The 19,947-nt window shown below is 34.4% G+C and overlaps 1 protein-coding gene across 2 annotated transcripts in view; it reads right to left on the bottom strand.

Annotated features, from left to right (window-relative positions):
- Positions 1-4,627: 4,627 nt before the first annotated feature.
- The window catches only part of SLC27A6 (solute carrier family 27 member 6), a 37,264-nt gene continuing 21,944 nt past the window's right edge, over positions 4,628-19,947 (bottom strand). For both annotated transcript variants that reach the window (XM_010399993.3, XM_010399991.3), the window contains 6 exons: positions 19,218-19,412; positions 12,597-12,687; positions 10,607-10,805; positions 9,925-10,022; positions 7,800-7,930; positions 4,628-5,729 (listed from right to left, as the gene is read on the bottom strand). In XM_010399993.3, coding sequence (XP_010398295.1) covers positions 5,553-5,729; positions 7,800-7,930; positions 9,925-10,022; positions 10,607-10,805; positions 12,597-12,687; positions 19,218-19,412 — 891 coding nt within the window. In that variant the 3' untranslated portion in view covers positions 4,628-5,552. The remainder of the gene's footprint in view (positions 5,730-7,799; positions 7,931-9,924; positions 10,023-10,606; positions 10,806-12,596; positions 12,688-19,217; positions 19,413-19,947) is intronic.

Raw genomic sequence — 19,947 nt, 5'->3', positions numbered from 1 at the left:
AAAAAAAAAAAAGGAGTAGTATTGATCAAGTGCATTACTATTAAAGTACAGCCCACCCTGTGAAGAAAATTATTAGCATATAGTAGAAGACACATGTATTTAGAAAAGTACTGTAAGCTGCCTAGTAGAAATTACTTTGGGAAAAAAAGTTCTGAAATAATTGGGTAGATAGGCAAGTATTTAATGATCTCATCAATTTTAAAATTACTGTGATTGTGTCCTGTGTTTGGAGAAAAATTTAAGTAATTTTCCAGATTTTCAACGGCTAAAGCCTGCATGTTTAATTTCTATGCTTTCAATACCAATAGCTTAACAAGTCCAATGTTGTTTTAAACCCTCCTATGGTAACATTTCACATATCTAGTATAAAACTGTGCTCAGATTACTAAAGTCAGTACACGTTATTGGATTCAACAGAATTCTAAGGTGACATGACTAATTTCAGCATCAGTGACTTCCTCAATATTACCAATTTAAAAAATTTGGAATGCAATTATGTTTTGTTATTAGCAAAGAGAAAAGAATAAACAAGAAAGGCAGAATAAACAGAAAAATGAATGGAAATTGTGGCAATCACTGTAACATGGTTTTTTTTTGAATCACAGATAACACTCTTGTCATTACTCCCAAAGCCACCAGTTAGTTTCTCTGTCATCCACCATCCCATAAAGGCACCTGTTGCTACATATTTTTGCCACATATAGTTAACAATGATGCATGAAAGCCTGGCAAAAATAGGTAAGTAATGAACTCTATCAGGCAAATTATATATAAAAATAAGTTGTGTGGTTTTGCAGCAAATCTACATTTTTTGGCAGTATTTTAAAACCAATATATGCCCTTCCATAGCATAAGCACTGTAAGAGTCTGGCAATTCTGTTTATCTGTATGTATTCAGCAGTTTGCACTGAATGAGCAATATTTCTAATATTTCATATTAGAATTCCCATCAAGGCATTGACTCTTTTCTTGCAAAATACATTTCAAATAATTGAATACTCTTTACTCAATTTGCTATAATGTGGAGTTTGGTTTTGGAGGTGTTATTTGGTGGGTCAGTTGGTTGATTTGTTGGTTTTTAAGTGAACTGAGATATTTAGTTGAGTTCTAAACCCAGAACCACCACAAAAAGCATCTTACCAGACTTGGACAGTCCTATGCTGGTAACACTGTCCACACATACTTGTAAGAAACATTATTTTTTGTCAGCATAGTAGTATCAGCTACATGAAGAAAAGGAGACACAATAACAAGTGATTTTCTGCCAGTGTAAGTGCCCTTCTTATTTATAAATGCGTGTATATATATATGTATATAGCCGACATAATGCAAAACCTCCCACTTGTAATGCAGTACTAGGGAATAACAGGAAGTATGCAAACCTCATGGTGCCAGAATGGCTCCAAATGGGAATAGATCAGTATACCTCCTACTGCAAGGCAGCAACAAGGACTGCTTCGTTGTGTTGCAAAAGCAATTCTTGACCATTTGATTTGAGCTGTGCTTATTGCAGTCTTTGGAGAAACTCAATGAAGTCTACTTTGGTAAAAGATTCTCAGACTCGTTAGGGACATAGGAATTGCATTTCACTCTGCTAATGACCCAGTTTATTTAAAATTATGGCATAAATCATATAATCTATTTGTCTAATTAAGGGTATAATGTTTAAGGTATTAACTCCTGAGTGTCAGGACACAATCAGATGATCTTCTGACGTTACCCTTACAGCCAAATTAATTGCCACATTATGCTGTCAGTTTTTGACAGTACTGCTAATAAGACATGTCGCACTATTATTTCTGAAATTGCTGCTATTCACATCAAACTTTCTTTGGCTGTCTTTGCATCTAATTTTTGTGATAGCAGATATTAAACAGAAAGATATTATTTTCTTTAAACTATTCTTGACTTAATAAATTTTATACATACTGGTATGTGTCGTTATTTCTGCTGTGATAATGCACATCAAATTACTAGTTGCATTGTTAGGTGGGGACAGTCTACTGTAAATGTACTTTTTTCTTTTTTCTTTTTTTAAGAAGAGTGACTTTTTTTTCTTTTCTCCCATACACATCCAGTATTTTTAGATATAAAAAATGCAGGAAAGACTGCTCCTCCTCCCTTTACCTCCTTTTTTCCTCCAGGGAAAAAAAAAAAAAAAGGTGCAAAATCAGCAGTAGATGTTTTCTGTATGCCATCTGTGGGAAATTTGTATGTCAGTTGAAATGCATTCTTTATGGTGGCTGTTATAGGTATGACAAGAAAAAAAAAGCTCTATTTATCTGCCTTGGATGAGGAGAATAAAATTCAGGCAATGATCTGCTTGTATTTTTTCACTGTTTTCTGGGGATACTGAGAAAGACTTATGAAAATTAATACAGACTATAACTGTACTAACTGTACAAGATTCACCAGGACAAGAGAGTGGGTATGTGTTTACACTTTCAGAATTTTACCTTTTTTGCACAGTAACGCCAACCTCTTTTTTTTTTCCAATAAACATTTCTTTCATGATTGACCTTCCTTAAACACAGAGGAAAACTTTATATACATTAAATCTCAAAAATAATTACCTTCATTTATTTTAATCTTTCTCTCACTTCTGTTTTTAATACATGAGATTAGTAGTGCAACTCTCCATCCACACCCTGGCCACCCCTCATCTGCTTCTTTACCACCTACTGCATGAAATTAGTTTTCCCTGACAAATACTGGGGCATCATTTTGCAGCAATACTCAAACCCTCAGACCTCAGCTAGTCCAAATGTTGTTCTGTGTAAGGGTAAGAAATGAACAGGTCAGTCCTAATATTGTTTCATTCTGAAAGGAAGACCCTTTGTGGTGTCTGACATGAGCACCATCATTATTCTTCCTAACCGCAGTGCTGGTTCAACAACTTAGGTATCCATGAGGAATGTGATATTTTGCTGCAACATGCTTCAGTGCATCTGCTGACACCCAACCTACTGGCTAAATGAAAGAAAACTACTGGATTGAGAGTAATATACTGTTTTCCCCTTAGGAAATACAGAGCCTATGTATTATTTTCTTGATGTCACAGACATCCTGTTTCTTGGGGTAGTGCATAGAACAGAACTATTTTACTGGCCTTTGAAAACAGGCAGATTGCCCAGATTGTCTTGGTTATACTACAGAAAACACGGGAGTAGCTGGAATTCTGTATTTCACCAGTGGTCACAACTGGGAAACAAATGCTTGTAGGCTCCCAAGGCAGCTGTGTTAGAAGACTCCCAGTGCTACTGAAAACGTACCCAAGAGCTTGGAAACACCAGCTGGCTGATCCTGTAGTGGACAGAGCATGAAAGACTTTATTCTTTCTCTGGTGCTTTCTCTCACCCCACCAGTGTTCACAGAAACAATCTGCTTCATCTTAGATACTTTACAAAATAAGCAACCAAATGGTGACACTCATGAACAAGTTTTTAGGTTTCTTTCTGGTTTTTTTTAAGGGAAAAGTGTTTTCTTTTTTCATGTTTTTTTTCCCCCCTCTCGTTTCTGTTGCATTTAAGAGGTAGAAACTTTTCACTGGTCATATATAGTGTCAAAGTGTTATAAAGCTAAATAAATTTTAGAACTGCTAAATATGTTACCAAAGCTAAGCAATTGATTTCACTGAATTCTTCAGTATTATACTACAAGATTAAACATAATACTGTGGATGTCAGAGTGCCATACTGAAAAAAAAAATCAGAAAATAATTATTTTCCATCGAAAGGATGTAATTTTTATTGTTGCAATAAAAGGGGTCCTGAAGTATACACCTATGTAAGAGTTAAAGTAGTTTTGATTTCAACAACGAATCCTTTGCTCAAAGTCACAGCCTAACATGCAAAGTTGGGTTTACCTTTATAATAAATACCTCATTCTTAAATTTTGCAGTTCTTGACTAGGTAATGGCACTTCCATCTGTCTCAGTAAGTGGCAAACATGCCCTGCCCCAGCTTTCAGCTACAGCCAGCCATTTGGGCACTGCCTAAGGAAACAGAAAAAGTGGGACTGTTCAGGATGTGCTAGATCATAGTGAGCCCCTTCCATTCTTATGCAACAATTATCTTCATTCTCCATTATGCATTTTACATTAACATCTACCATTAAGCATGATGTTGGGGTAGGTATTTGTTACATCTCACTGCTTTCTAAATTGCAAGACTGTAAATTTGCTTATTTATACTGTCAGTCCTGTAAGGAATACTGTATTCAAAAACATAAGTAAGCTATGATTCTCATGTATTTTTCACTGCATCCTTGGTTGGCTTTTTAAGAAAATCAGTTAAAGTGATAATCAAAGATTCAATAATTGACACAGCTTCTAATGTCTTGCTAGATGAAAAAAGTAGAAAGACACAAGAAAATTATTTTTAAAGTGTGCTACATCCTACTCATTCATGAGAACCTAGTTTCACACCACTGTTACGATGGAAGAGAGAGACTTGGGATGCCCAGTGCTGGAAAGAGTCACCCTTTCAGTATTCTCTGATACTCCTTCTGGCTGATCAAAGCAGGCATCACGATGCATTAGAAGACAGCACTGGGCACATAAAGTATCAAAAGAGGCTGGAAAACAGACTGTGCAATCAGACTTAAATCAAACAGAGACAGGATGGTATTTGGTTTAAATAATCTTATACTTTATTTTAAAACTTAGAAAAAGCAATTATTAGAACATAAAATTTAGTGGTTTAAAAATTCAACTATATTCTATTCTCATAAAATAATGATATCTAGTAATCATTACTAAGAGTATGGCAGCTTTTTGTTAATCAATATGCATAACAAAGTGCTGCAATAATTCTTTTTATGCTATATAAATGATTTTCCCCATTAAGTGTGCAGATTTTCTCTGTCTGTTGTTGATCTGCTGCTAAACATTTCACGAAGGTTTGCTTTGTCTTCAGAATCTGACAGTCCAAACAGCCAGTTTAACAAATGAAATAGCACAGATTATGACAGAAAAAAAGCTCAGCAGTGATGTTAGTATTTGGATTTGTTTGGAACACTTTTGTCTGCTTCATTTTCTTTTATGTCCCATCAGAAAAGTCCTCTGCAGAAAAGTTTTTTAGTTCCAACCACTGTCAAGCCTTTACTTCTTACAATACATATTCAGAAGTATGTAAACTACAGAAAAAAAAAATCTTACTGGCATATTTTCTCCCTGTAAACACAACATACGACACAATATGTTCATCTGTTGATCCTTTTTTTACCATATATCATACCATGTATCATTTGTGTTCATTTAGTACTAAGAAAAAGTATCAGATTCAGCATTTATATTCCAAAGTTAATATAAAATATATTTCAGTTATGTTTTACAGGTTATTTGCTTAGAAATTTGTCTCAAGAGGTAAAAAATGATTACCGAAAAATAATGATCAAGTAAGTAAAGATATAAGACATATCTGAATGTAAATATCAAATACAAAAAACATTATTCTGGATAATGATGTATAAATACTGGTGATGAATTTTATTGTTTTCTCATACAATAGCTTGTCGACTGTCCCTTAATAGCCTATTAGTTGGTCAATTCATTAAAGCTTCATTTTCCCAGACAAGATCATCTCATGTAATTCTTTGGTTAACAAGACATATGCTTTCTTAGAATTGTCTAAGAAATAAAGAGGATCAGTAATTGTAGATGGATTAAAACCTTCATCTACAAGTTGAAATTTTTGTTGTTTGAATGTTCCCGTCATTTCCATTTTTTCCTATAGCAGAGAGAAAGATAGATTATTGAAAAAGAAGCTACTTTTCTTTTGCTCACATTCACATTTATTTTTCAAAGTCTTACTTGCTTTAAGTAAGTTTATTCTCATTGCACTGGAAAACTGGAGCTTGTGTGCTGCTACAGACCCACACCAGACATGTGGATGACAAAAGCTAGAGCCCATTTCTTTCTGCATCCCTGTGCAGTGTCTCTTTAGTGTCACACGTGGTGTAGCCCCAGCATGCCCAAGACAATCGATCTTCTTCACTGTGCACATTATAAAAGGAAACTACACACCATAAAGCTTCTTACTACCTCTTACTACCAAGAACTCCTTAATGATAAAACTCAAGAAGTGCACTATATCTATGACTACTGTCACCTTAAAAAAGGGGTTGAAAGAATCACGTACTAAATCAGCCATACTGATATTCAGCCAGGTCCAAAGAAAGATGGATCTGACCATTCATTTTGTTTTCAGACCGCTTCAGTGCTATGGTATCCCTCGAAAAAGTAGTGGGAGGCATCTCTAGTGAGACTGTCTTCTCTATTCTGACTACCTATACTCAGCCCAACTTTATGACCTCTCTCAATCACCTTCTCTTCTGTCTTTATATCTTTATATATATGAAACCATCTCTGAATACAAAAAATTAAGTATTATATTAAAAAAAAAAAAGTCAAAGAGCCATTTTATCTACCCCAGGCATACCTACTGATTTTATCTACCTGTGTTCTGGTTGGTCTAAGAAATGTTCTGACATCTTCTAAATATGATTATATGTCAGATCAAGCTTAATATATTTTCAGTATTTTTCCCTCAAAAGTTCTACCCACTACCTTCTTTCTTGGTTAATGACAGCTGTACCAACAGTAATTAATCTGTAATGAAGGCATTTAAATTTTAATTTAAATTCCAAATACTTGATATCAATGCAACAACCAAGATTCAGATTCCTTCTGTCCAGTATAAAGGCTTTTTTGTACAGCTGTACAGGAATAAATCTAGACTAGATTCTCATAATTTCACAAACTGACTACTGCAACATTCTCAAGTCTAATCTTGCTTGCTCATATCTGAATGTTGCTGCAAAAGATATCTTCCTGGACTTATGAGATAGATTGATATATACATATACGCATATTTCACTTTCAAGGTCTTTCACAGATTTTTTGTTTCCCCTCTTTATTCTGAACCAGTATTCAGTCTCTAGGTGGCCTAGGACAACAACTTCCATAACTTACCTTCACTCTTTAAACAATGACTATTTTTTTATCTGCTCCCCAAACATAGGGGACTCCTTCATAAACATATTCAAAAACATTTTTCTGTTTGTCTTTATCATGATGTTTGCAAAACACCAGAAAATGCTCATCAGACTTCATTTATCATGATTATCAATATTGTATGCTTTTGATACTGTTACATTTTTTCCTAGCCCTATGTAGTCCACTGTATTGTATTTACATTTTTACACTCTTTGGGGCAGGGACTATTTTTCCCCACTAACTGGACAGTTACTAGAGCAAAGCAGTGCACAAATAAGGATGACTTTGTTGATTACCGTGGTGACAACAATAACATACATTTTTTATTCACCTTTTCAATTTATCTAGTATACTTTCAATTGCTTTAACATTTGTCGTTGTTACACAGAAAATAACATTCATTTTATTGTGCACAGTCACTGTCTCCTGCTTTAGCTCTATTTCTCTCTCATTTTCACTGAATAAAATGGATTTTAGATTCTTTTCTTCAGATGCAATTGTTCATATTTTAAATCTGAATCTTTTTCTTTCACCATGCTCATGTTCTGATCTGCCCAAATCCTTCTGTATGATCTCTGTCCTTGCTCATTTGTACAATTTCTCCCATTTAAACATAATCTGCAAATTCATTGACTTTTTGTGTAATCCCTTTTCCAGGACTCCATTAATGAAGACAGCAAATAGGACTAGGTTTAAAATTAATCTAGTGATACGTGAAAGAGAGCTTTTTGTTATTCACTTAGCCATCTCCGTGTTTAAATGATATAGATGTTTGTATACACAGTGCAATAATGCAGCTTACCTGGACCCTTAAGAAAAGGGGACAAGCATAACTTGGTAGATAGGTCACTACTTGCTTATACATCTGCTCCAAATCTAATGATGCATTGTGCTTTAAAATAAGAGAAGCCATTCCTGCTTTTCCCTCATGACCTGTGCAAAAGGAAGAGAGATGAGAATTTTGTAACGTCAATAAAGTTGACACTGTAGTGATACACCATATAAAAAAGTACTGTAGTGCATTAACAAACCAAGTCATGTATCATATTTTGAGTTTCAGTGAAGCTGCAAGATCTCATTCTTATTTTATGTGGTATTACATGTACTTGGAGATCATTCAAGTGATCAGTTAAGCAATGATGCTGTAAATGAATGTGGTGGGTAAGAGTAAATGGAGTTCCATGCTTGATATAATCGATAAATGTGGATTAACATCAACAACATTCCTCTCTCAAAAACAAGAGTGATGAGCCTCTTTCCTGGACTAGCCAATTATGTCTTCATTTCTGTTTTAGTCTCTTTCTCCTGCCAGTATCTTTTCTCAAAACTGTGGATCTGAATTATCAGAGAGAGAGATTAAAAGTTCATACTGTTTTGTCTGGAAAAGGAGAGCACTGTGCATCTTTGGGAAAGAACAAAATGGGTAAAATGTAAAAGCAATGAACTTCAGCTATCAAAAGTAACTGCACACTTTAACCATCAGCTAGTAGTAACACCAGATATGTTCTGCCAACCTTATCTTTGTTGTGGTTTAATTTTTGGTAATGCTACAAAATCTGTAAGGAACTTGATTTGTTTAAGTGCAATTATCAAGACAGTCAGATAAACTGAGTAGGTAAACAGGTAAGTGTTGTATAGGAAATGAGTGTCTCTCATACTTATGAGTCTGATTTTCAGACAGTCTTCTTTCTATGATCTTTCTTATTGTATGGCTTTAAAATACAGGTAAGTGACACCTTTTCTCATTTTAAACTCCTTTATCATTTTGTGGTGGGTTTATCCTTGCCAACAATCAAACATCCAGTCAGCTTCATGTTCCATCCCTTCTTCCATGGGACAGAAAGGGAAGTGAAGGAAAGGAAGGCTCAAGGGTTAAGGTAATGGCAGTTTAATAGGGAAAGGAAGAGATACATGCACAAGCAAAGTAAAACCAGGGTATCGTTCAATATTTCCCATCATCAGGTAGATGTCCAGCTACCTCCTCCATGGCAGGGCCTCAAGCAGAGAATGTAGTGGTTTTTTGGGACGACAAATGCCACAATCACAAACCTCTCATCCTCTTCATTTCCTCCAGCTTTAATAACTAAGCATGGCATCATATGATATGGAATATCTTTAGGCGGTTTCAGACCATTGTACCATCTACATCTGCTCCCAAGTTCTTGCTGTCCCCAGCATTCTCATGCACTGAGAAAGCCTTGGTACTGTGCAAGCTCCAGTGAGTGGTAGCCAAGCACTGTAAGTTATCAACACTGTTTTAGCCACCAACGCAAAGAACAGCATCAAACAGTCTCCCATACAGAAATGTATATTTATCACAGAGAGACCTAGCATATATTTTTAAAAAAGTTTTAGCATGAATGAGAATCAAGCCCATATGATCTCATGAAAAATAACAAAAAGAGAACCTATTAAAAAGAAATTAATGTATTTTTTTCCTTACAGATTCATTTTCCTCTTTGTATTCTTTTTCACTTTCTTCTTGGTTTTGTAACTTAGGTGTTTACAGTTATTTTATGAGGCTAAGTGAAATAAGACAGAATAATGTATTCACACATTTTCCTTTAGAGTTACATTACAGTTAATTTTTGAAGTTGTATTTTATTTGACACGTGTCTAGATTTTCCACAGATGTGAATTTAATAAACCTTTATATTTTAATTTAGGTTATATAGCTATCACAAATTTATGCATGGAAAATTTTCAAAAATACTCCTCATTGCATGCAGATAAAAAATGCATGATTCACTGGCTCATTCACAATCGAGTGGTATTTTCATTATCTGCATCAAAATCTACATTTTAGCTGGGTATTAAACAGATGAATCAATCAAACATGATTCATATGTTTGAAACACAAAATAAGAAGAGTTATGAGGGTTAACAACTAACCTGGGAGAAGAAAAACGTGTAACTAAAGCTTTTACCTGGCACAGACACACCATAAACATTTGCTTCTTGTATGAAGTCCAACATTACAATGACATCAGAAACTTCTGTAGTGGCAACATTCTCCCCTTTCCATCTAAAATGTGTGAAAAAAATAATTTTATCCCATGACACCTCCTCTTAAAAAAACATTAACTTTAGTAGAAACTCCATTCATTTCAGACTAACACCACCTCAAATTTTTTCACACTTGTCACCCTGGAATTGGATCACCAGAAGACAATGTTGCAATTCAAACCTTACTGGGTATTGGAACACTGTAGGGGGCATTGAAGATCAATGCAATTGTTTCCAAGCTTTTTACATGTATATAAATGCATCAAATGCGGCCAAGCTCTACTATTTGATACATTTTTTCAACACCAATACCCTACTTCCTTGCTCACAGCAAATGCATCACTAGTTACATGCTTACTGAAGAGTGTTCAAAGAGCTGGAATTCCTACAAACCGTTCTGAAAATGAGCCATTCAAATCCACAGGATTATTAATTAAGGAACACTTGTGACAAAATTAAGCCCCTATCATCCACTTCAGAATCATTATAAACTACATCACAATACCAATAAATTGAATAGTTCCAGTCAAAAACAAATATAACCACATTATTCTATTCTGTATATCTTTAATGAAGAAATGTGAAAAGAAACAATAATTATACCTGAAGGTATCTCCAATCCTGTCCCAAAAATATAGAAAATTGTCATGGTCTTGAACCATTAGATCTCCAGTATTAAAATAAAGATCTCCCTTCTTAAATACCTCACAGAGTAATTTCTTTTCTGTGTGTCTTTTATTGCCAGCGTAACCAAAGAAGGGGTTCTTCGCGTTGACTTTGGAAATCAGAAGACCAGCCTCCCCTATATGGAGAAGTTGAAAGAATATAAACCTAGAACATCATTGGCCATTTATGTACCTGACATTAATATTACTTACAATATTGTCCACTCAAATTCACAATCACTTGCATTTCTTACTGGTGACTCATCAGGTTTCTACCAGAATGGTCATCCGTCAATTGCAAGCTCATTAGTAGTTTATTATCCTCTGAAAGTGCACAATTCAAGTTAATATTGAATTTACTCCCCCCATGTTACTGAATTTCCAATGAGTCTCAGCTTCATCAGCTTCCTAATGAAAAACTACTGTTAATCAAAAGCAGGTGTTCAACCCAGGCATTATGTCCCTATTTAGTCTCTTTTCAGAAGTTCTGAGAACACTGAAATTACCTCAGTTGGTTGGAGCCTGGTGTTAATAACACTGAGCTTGTAGGTTTAATCCCTGTGAGGGCCATCCACTTAAAGAGTTTGACTTAATCCTTCTGGGTCCCTTCTAACTCAGAATATTCTATGATTCTGTGACTTCTTAAGTGATACAGCATCATCAGTTTACTTTTTGGAGCACAATATAGAAGTTTTAATACAATTTTTTTTCCTCAAAATGTAGGGAGCATAGAGGAAAGGGTTATCCTGTTATGCATGTAGAGTATCAAGGTGTTAGTTTGCAGAACATGGAACAATTGTATGAAATACCCTTTTTGGGAGCAAGTTCTGAACAATAAAGCTTAATAGTTACATTACTTTGTATCAGAGACAAGAATTATAAATATGAAAATATATCAAAATGCTTCCAAAAGTAGTCACAATTTTTAATTTGAGACTGCCTCCTTAAAAAACAGCTGTGCCGTTTTTTTTCATAAACTGGTAAGTTTAAAGTGGAAATATTTAGTTCACTGGTAGTATCATTGCAGCCATAATGCTCTGAAGAAATAAGGCATGGAAAAAACAAAGATTATAGACAGAGATAATACTTTTTATTAGACTGAGTGGTGTAGTTGGAAAAAAATTAGACTAAGTGTCTAATTAGAGCATGTGTTCCCTTCACAGGTCAGTGTGGCATCCCTGGAGATAAATTCCTATAAAATTTCAGCTTTTGGGGACATACCTTCTTCAAATTGCCCACCTTTGATTACCAACTGTTAGAGAATCTCATAACTCATTTGAAAATTGTGTTTCAGCTCCCTATTAAAGCTGTCTGCCTGACCTTCAATACGAGTTTTTCTAGCTTTAGTTTCAGCTGTTACCTTCCCACACTTCAGTATATGCTCCAGTATCTGATAAACACTCTGAAAAATTTGTGTAATCATGATTCTGTAATCATGATAAATATTTTGAGGACAGCCATAAGGAAGCAATTTTGGGGTTTTGTTGTTTTGTTTTGTTGGTGGTTTTTTTTTTAATTATTAAGCTGAATCACATCACGTAGTCAGAAACACTTAATCTCTCATCAAAAAGCATTTGCTCTAATCCACCAGTGCTTCCTGTAGATCTCTTAGGCAACCATTTCCTTATGTTAGCCTCCTTTAAAAACACAGATGTCACTAGGTATATTTTGAAAGATAATACCATAGCATCACTTTTGAACATAACTCCTCTGCTCTGTGAATATATCCAAGGATCTCCTGAGTGCTTCTGATATCAGCACTGGTGCGTTTAATGCTGTTTTATCTGAGATCAAAAATCATATTGCTTTTTTTCAGAGCAAAGATTTGGTAAATTGCAGTAACAATAGCAAGGCTCCTTAAAACAACTCTCTGAAGTATTTTTATTAAAATCAATATGCCGTAATATCCTATTAAAATACATACTTACCTTTCTTAACTTTTTCACACCAACCATGCTTATTTCTAATTGGTTCATCTTTTTGGAAATCATACTTGATTAAATCAAATGGGAAAAAAAGCTAAAAAAGGGAAGAAGTCATCAGTTATTCATCTACACAGTGACATCTGGTGGCAGTAAATATACATGAGGAAACCTGTACTCCAGTCTTGCTGATCTGAAAGAATGCAGTTTCATTTAAAACTGAAAATACTCTGTATGTAAATTTATGCCATTTTCTGGAGGTAAGCAACATCAAAACAGTTTTGTAAATGAAGACATAGAACTGTCGTTTTGTTAATTTTCTTACAAGTAAGTTATAGGATCCACATCATCAGCAGAAGAGCTACGTCAGTCAGCATAGTAAGAGCGTATCTCTAGTATTTAAGTGACATTTAATGGTGGTGGCTGGTATGAAGTGTTCTTGGGGTCTTCTGGCACTGGAAACAGCTGGGAAGTAAAAGGCCTCACAAAGGAAAACCTGCTTCCTGTTGGGCTTTACTCTTCCTTAACTAGCCTCAGTTCTTCCCTCTCACTTTCTCTGTATGGTGGTAGGAGTGAGCACCAGCAGAAGGATATGTACTCCCATGGTTCCAAGCAAACTGAAGGAGAGGACAAGATACTCTTATCAAAACTAGCAACTGCAATACTTTTTTTTTTTTCTTTCTTGAATATACAGCATTTGACTCTTATTTCACTTCATTTTTCTGCTGTGATATGAATCCAAACTGGACCTTTACGAGACACTGACAGATACCTTATGCCTTATACCATTTGGACCATGGTGTTTGCGGTAGTCCAAATTGTCTCTTTATTATTCTAAAGAGACAATTTAGAATTGCCTGGGATTCTGTGTCGCTTTCTCAAAAAGAAATACATCAGCAATCTTTAACAACTAGTGAAACCAAGGATATGTAATTATCTTCTGAGAAATCTTGGCAATAGGGGAACAATTTTATAAAACATGAATATACACCTACACTCTTCACAACAAAGAAATGCAATGTAACTTAGGGAAGGTTATATGAAAGTGACTGAAGTAAAGAGTAGGATGTTAAAACACAAATCTCTTTCCTTTTCTGCCACTAATTTGGATGAAGAGTTGCATCGTTATCCTAATTTGATATGTTGTTGTAAATATATCAAATAATTTTTTTCTCAAAGAAGTCTGAATAAAGAGCAACTTGAATCCCACTATTTAAGTCTCATATGGACAAAACTGGTTCATTGAGTACTTTCAATGTTCAGCACTGTGTTTTTTTCTACCCTAAGTCTGAAATAAAAAGATATTTTAACAATTGATCAAAGGAAAAAGGTCATAGCGTGCAAAATAATGTTGCAAGAATGGGACACTATTCTAATTAAGTGAAGGGTAATTATTTTTATTAACCTCAGATTAAACCATTTACCAAAGTCAAGAATTTGAGAGCCAAAAAGTTTGCCTCAATTAGAAAATAATTGATTGTTCTTGAGGAACAGAATGGGAGTGGGTCTTTTTTTCTGGCTGTCTACATTTAAATGCTACTCTTTTTCACCTTCTTTTTTTTTTACGTTGACATTTATTACTTTAATAGGTTTCATATGACCAAATGCAATGAGAAATATAAATAATAAGAATGAAATGGTATAAAATGAAATGTATTGTGTTTTCGTGTCTGATTAGAATAGCTTAAAATAATGCATCATACAGGGTAGTATTTTGAAAAGATAGAGCTCTTGAGCGCTGATAGAATGAAGAATTTTAAGTTGTTATAAATACTCAGAAACTGTAATTCAGTATCTGAGATAATCTAAAAACTGTTGAGACTATTATATTATATATAACTATAGTATGTTGCATACATATTTTTGCCTACAACTTCAGAATATTAATGAGGTGTATTCCAATTAAGTTTTTGAAATAGTAGTCATGAAAATACATAATTAAAAGAAAATACCACATCTTGTATTATATATGCATCGTGAAACTATACAGAGACTGTGCCAACAGCTGTGCCTGTGCAAAAGTCTTTTTCAAGCTAAATCATTCTATGATTCTAAGCAGCTTGTTTTTCGTATTAAATACTAGAAAATGAAAGCTCCAAAGCAAAGTATTTAGTGTGGGCACAGACTAGCATTTGGTTCAACTCATTATTCAAATTTTAATGGGACGAGGACCTGAGCTGTTGAAGCCTTATCATATTATTTTCATAGAGTACTGCATTCAACATTCGTCATTTTAATCTACATTTTACTCTCTGAAGCACGACATAAATGTAGCAAAAAAAGATCATAATTTAGCTAGCTGAAACTTATAATGAGTAAACATGCAACATTATTGTCTCTTACTATGCTGCCTAGATGTTGTCTAGTAACAGCTTCCCTCACCCTTTTTTCTTTTTTTCAACTGATTGGAAATACGTGGATTTAAATATTGTTTTGAAAATAGTTTTGACATTCCTAAAGTTTCAACTCGCAGAGAATGCTCAGAGAACCTTTATCAGAAAGCAGAGATCACAAGCTCTTTATTACTTGTTTTAGAGATGAAGTGGTTTTGAATTCTCTGGGAGAATATCAGCTTCTAAACCAAACATTACATGTACTAGATTTAATTTCAAGCATCTTTGAAAACTGAAACATAAGAAAAAAATTTTGGAGCATAATATCATTGTATCTTAGAGACAGCTTTTAAATATACTTGTAATGGCTTATTTATGCTGTAAAGAGCAGATGCATAAGTCCTCCACACAGTGTTGTTAGCCAAAGTAAACAAAACCAAGAAACAAATCTTTTAAGCTACGTTTGATATTAACTGAATCACATTGTTTTCTTACATGACATGTAAGAAATACCTTAGAATACCTTAGAATACAATTGTAGTACATTATTTTAGCTCAAAATTAGTCAAAGGAGAAGAAACAACATTAATTTTCACTGGCCAATGAACTTAGGCGCTTCCATTGCTTGGATTTACAAATCAGTATTCTTCTTGTGAACAGATTTCTCCAGGATCTGAAAATTTGCTTAAAACTAGCTTTGTTTACTTTTAAACTAAAAGATTTCTCGTCTGCCACAAGTTCTATTACTGCATGAAGAAATGCATAATACTAATTCTGAATGGCTGTGTGAAAGACATTTTATATACTGAAATTATTTAAATATGTTGTAAGATTTAAGTGTTTCTCAGCTCAAAGCTGATTTTTATCTACACAGTTTTGAGTAAGAGACTTAGATTCCTGTGATAGTTTGAATATCTATGCTTAAAATAATGAAAAATTACATTTACAAATAAAGTTTGGATTTTTTTTTTTCATAATGCTTTTCAGGTGAACATGCCACGTGTTATTTTTAGCCCTTCTCATAAGCTTCCTTGGATCTCACTAATCCCAAGCTTCTTTGTTGTCTGCCATCACTCAGAATTTAAGGAGTGAGAGACTTTTATATATATTTGATAGACACAACTGAGGGTCTTCCAGATTTTTCCCATATCGCATTTATATAAATACATACATAATGTATGTCATATATAACAAAATTGATTATTAGCATTTGTTAGATACATAGTATGTCAGATGCAAAGATTAAACAGCAATTTATTATATTACTGAGTTAATCAATACACTATCTATTTGTAAAACATTTTAAGTTTTACCAGCTGAAAAGCTATTCGGAGGCTTCTACTTCTCTGTTCATTGACTCTATGCAAACATCTTTATTGAAAGATTTATTCATATTCCACAGGGAGGCTTTCAATCACGTGAACCAATCCCTCATATAAAGAACACAGTGTGAAAAGAAACAAGTGCAAACATGAGCACTGCTTTTAGTTAACATCTTAAATACAGTGACTTCTGGCAACAGCTGTAACATTCATCCATTTCTTCTTATTAGCTTATGTCTTCCAATATTTTTATGAAAATAAATGTGTTCTACAGAACCTTAATATCTATCACAAGCATTTGTCCCCAGCCCTTAGCAGTAACTGGCAGAGAAGTTACTTGGCTCATTCTGGGAGCTCAGCTTGCCTTTAAGAGCTGTATCTTTTATCTGTATTTCACCTTTACAAACTGTACCATTGTCACTACCTACAATAGGAATGCACTCCTATTTATCTTCCTTTTTCCCTGCTAAAAATGTTATACTTTGAACCTTTCTGCTATTATTCCCTCTGTACATATAGGGCTTTGTACTGCATTTACTTTGTTGCTAGTTGTGCAATTATGCTGTAGGAAGAGAGCAAGTTTCTTCCTTCTCCTTTAGTGTATCATATATAAGAGCACACAAGCCTCTTCCTCCCACTTTCTCAGTTCTCTTTCTTTCTATTCCCAGTTTAAGAAATAAGTGTTTAGGAAATCCCTAGAAAGTGTGTGAAAGAGAATGTTGTCCTGTGTGTCAAGAGAATGCTTCAAAAGCTGTTGTAGCATGTCTTTGAAGAAACAACAAACGCTGGGAACTGGGTAGCTAGGCCTTGTCTGTGCCCTTGTCTGTTTTACAGCAGGAGACAGATATTCTTTCCAACTTCAGATCATTCACAGGTCAGCAAATCAAAAATAATGCTGCTCTCCATTACATATCACTACTTGTCTCGTGGATGTCATTTAGACTGAAGTAAAACGAACAACAGCTACACTTCAGAAGGCATTGTTTAGTAATCTGCAAGCCGCAAAATGTATTTAAAAAACCCTCCATAACAATTGCCTGAAATAGTAAAAATTAACTTACCTATGGCCTTAAAATACATATTTAATGCCACATGCAAAATCACCATGCTACTTGATTAAAAATACAGATGATGAAATAAATACACAGCTAGTTCCAAGTTTAATCTTTATCTGCTGTGGACTTTATATGGTATTTCCAAAAGGTTAATGACTTATGTCAAAATTCTGCCAAAAGTTCTGCAATACTGAAGACAAGCTTACTCAGATTTGGAACACATGCAAAATCTTGTAAGATAATAAGGCATCTGGCTTAGAAAAGTCTGAAACAAAAATTAACATCAGGTTTACGGTTCCTCGTTCACCTACTACTCCCTAAATTCCAGATTCCTGATTTCCTGTAGCAGTTCTGGACCCTTCTGGAGATATCCATCAGCACTGGATGGCCACCATGCCTGCTACAGAGCTTCAGACATGTAGGACAGGGAATCAGTGGAGTCATCTGCTTAAATTCCTGAGCTCTCAGTGGTTTCTGAGCAACACACTAGCTCCTGGGGTGTTTTCTGTGTGGTTCCAGATTCTTCCCTGCAGTCTGAGTTCCTGTATTAGAAGTGAAGAATTCCTCTGGCCCCAAAGTGTAAAGAGTCTGTAGTGATTGTAATGTGGTGATGGAGTATTGAAGTTGTGGACCCTGGAACATATGCTGCCTAGAAACCTATTTACATGTCATCAGAAGATACCTCTGGTGTATTTCCAAACAACGGTTTTACATCACTCTCTAAAAAGAAGTTTTGTCAGGACGTTTTGCTATCAGTTCTCCTAAGGAGCACAAACGTCATTTAAGTCAACAGGACTTGTAAATAGATAGGTATCAGTCCATTTAAAATTCCAGGCAATGCGTGATGTATTATTTATTTCAAGAGTAAAAACTGGCATAAACAACAACATAATGATAAATATGTAGTCTCCTTGCAAAAAGGCTTACTGAACATCTTTCATATTATTAGCTAAAGCTTGGGACGTGTTACTTAGGGACTTTCAAATCACTTAAAAGGTCATACTAATAGGATCGAAAAGAAAAAGTCTATCTGGGAATTTCAAGCAGAAATAAATTCTTCATTTACTCGGAAGGATGGAGGAAAGTCATAATGTGTGATATAAATAATATGTAATCCTCCTCCCCAAGACATATGACTGCCATTTTCAAAGCTGATGAAATACAGAAGAGTTTTTTTTCTAGTTTTAGTAACTTAGAATACAGCAAACACATATAGCAGACTTTAGATAAAGGGGTATAGCATTTTAAAATTAATAATCTTGCCAAGTATTCTCTGTCACAATAAATCAACAGAGTTTATATATGTATTGTCTTATATTTGACATTTCTGAATACTGATACAGACTAGATGTAGTTTGAGTTAATTATGTTTAATTGCACCTAGGTATAAAATATCTATTACATTTGTATCTCTCTATATGATACTGCACATAATTATTATAGTATATTATTATTCTTTCCCATTTATGCCAAATATTTACATAGCAATATGCGATATAAATATACTCTATAAACACATTTCTAACTATAATTTGTAGAAAAGTAAATCAGAATAGGACATTTGTATGCTTATTTCTGATGCTGAGTTCTCAGGCACAAAGAACTTAGGTATGAATCCAACTTTTTCTTTTGTCCTCTAATGTAGTAGAGGCCTGAAACTATACTTGGTAACTGTCAGATTACTCAAAACTGTCCGAAGAGAGCCAAGGCCTTATTGACTCTCGTGAACTCTATGCAAAATCTCAAGTGTTACTGCTGAGAGTTTAACTGGGTCAGGTGCCAAGATTTTACAGAGGGTCAACTAACTTGCAATAACCGAGTTAGAAAATTTTTCTTGGACTTACGACTGTACTCAAACTAAGAAACACAATTTTTCAGCACTACCACTAACTAAGTAGAATGTAAGTAAATAGTCACCTTATAAAAGAAATTGGTGCGTCCAACGGATCCAACTTTTCCTGTGTGGTTCATGAAACAAATGTTTCCTTCGGTAGCACCATAGAACTCACAGATCTTAACAGCACCAAATCTGTCTAAAAATTCCCTCCATACATCATTTCTTACTCCATTTCCAACTGCTAGTCGGACTTTGTGATTTTTTTCTCCTTCCTTCTGTTAAAAAAAGAAAAAAAATATTAAAATATCGTATACTGATAATTGCATTTGATTTCTGCATATATTGCCGATAAAATGTACCTTCTTCGAAATACATCCAGTAAAAAAAACAAAAAGAAGGAAAAAAACACTCAATAAGTTAAAGAAAGCTGGCACAGCTGGTGGACAGTTGCAAAGTAGTAAGCTGCAATCTAAAACCTCTTCTCTTGTTGAACAAATTATTTCATGAATTATGACTACAATAATTTATATAAACACTTCCATATTTTAAAAGTTGTATTGTCTCAGTCTATTTCTCCCCAGAGGAATTAAAAAATTGGGAAGAAGAGAGAAAGACGGGAATTATTTCTGTCACAGGATTAAAGTCAGAAGAGATGAATAGTTACTTTCTTGTCTTCAGACTGATTGTGAGGAAACAATTAGATTTCACACACTTGTAAAAAAATATGCTCCTTCCCACATATTGCATATGAGTCATCTTCTGTATTTTTTTCAATATTAAGACTTGCAAGGTTGTTCAATGTTACTGGAA

Source organism: Corvus cornix, chromosome Z, assembly GCF_000738735.6.
Source record: "Corvus cornix cornix isolate S_Up_H32 chromosome Z, ASM73873v5, whole genome shotgun sequence".
Lineage (NCBI taxonomy): Eukaryota > Metazoa > Chordata > Aves > Passeriformes > Corvidae > Corvus > Corvus cornix.
This window is presented reverse-complemented; position numbering and strand designations above follow the sequence as displayed.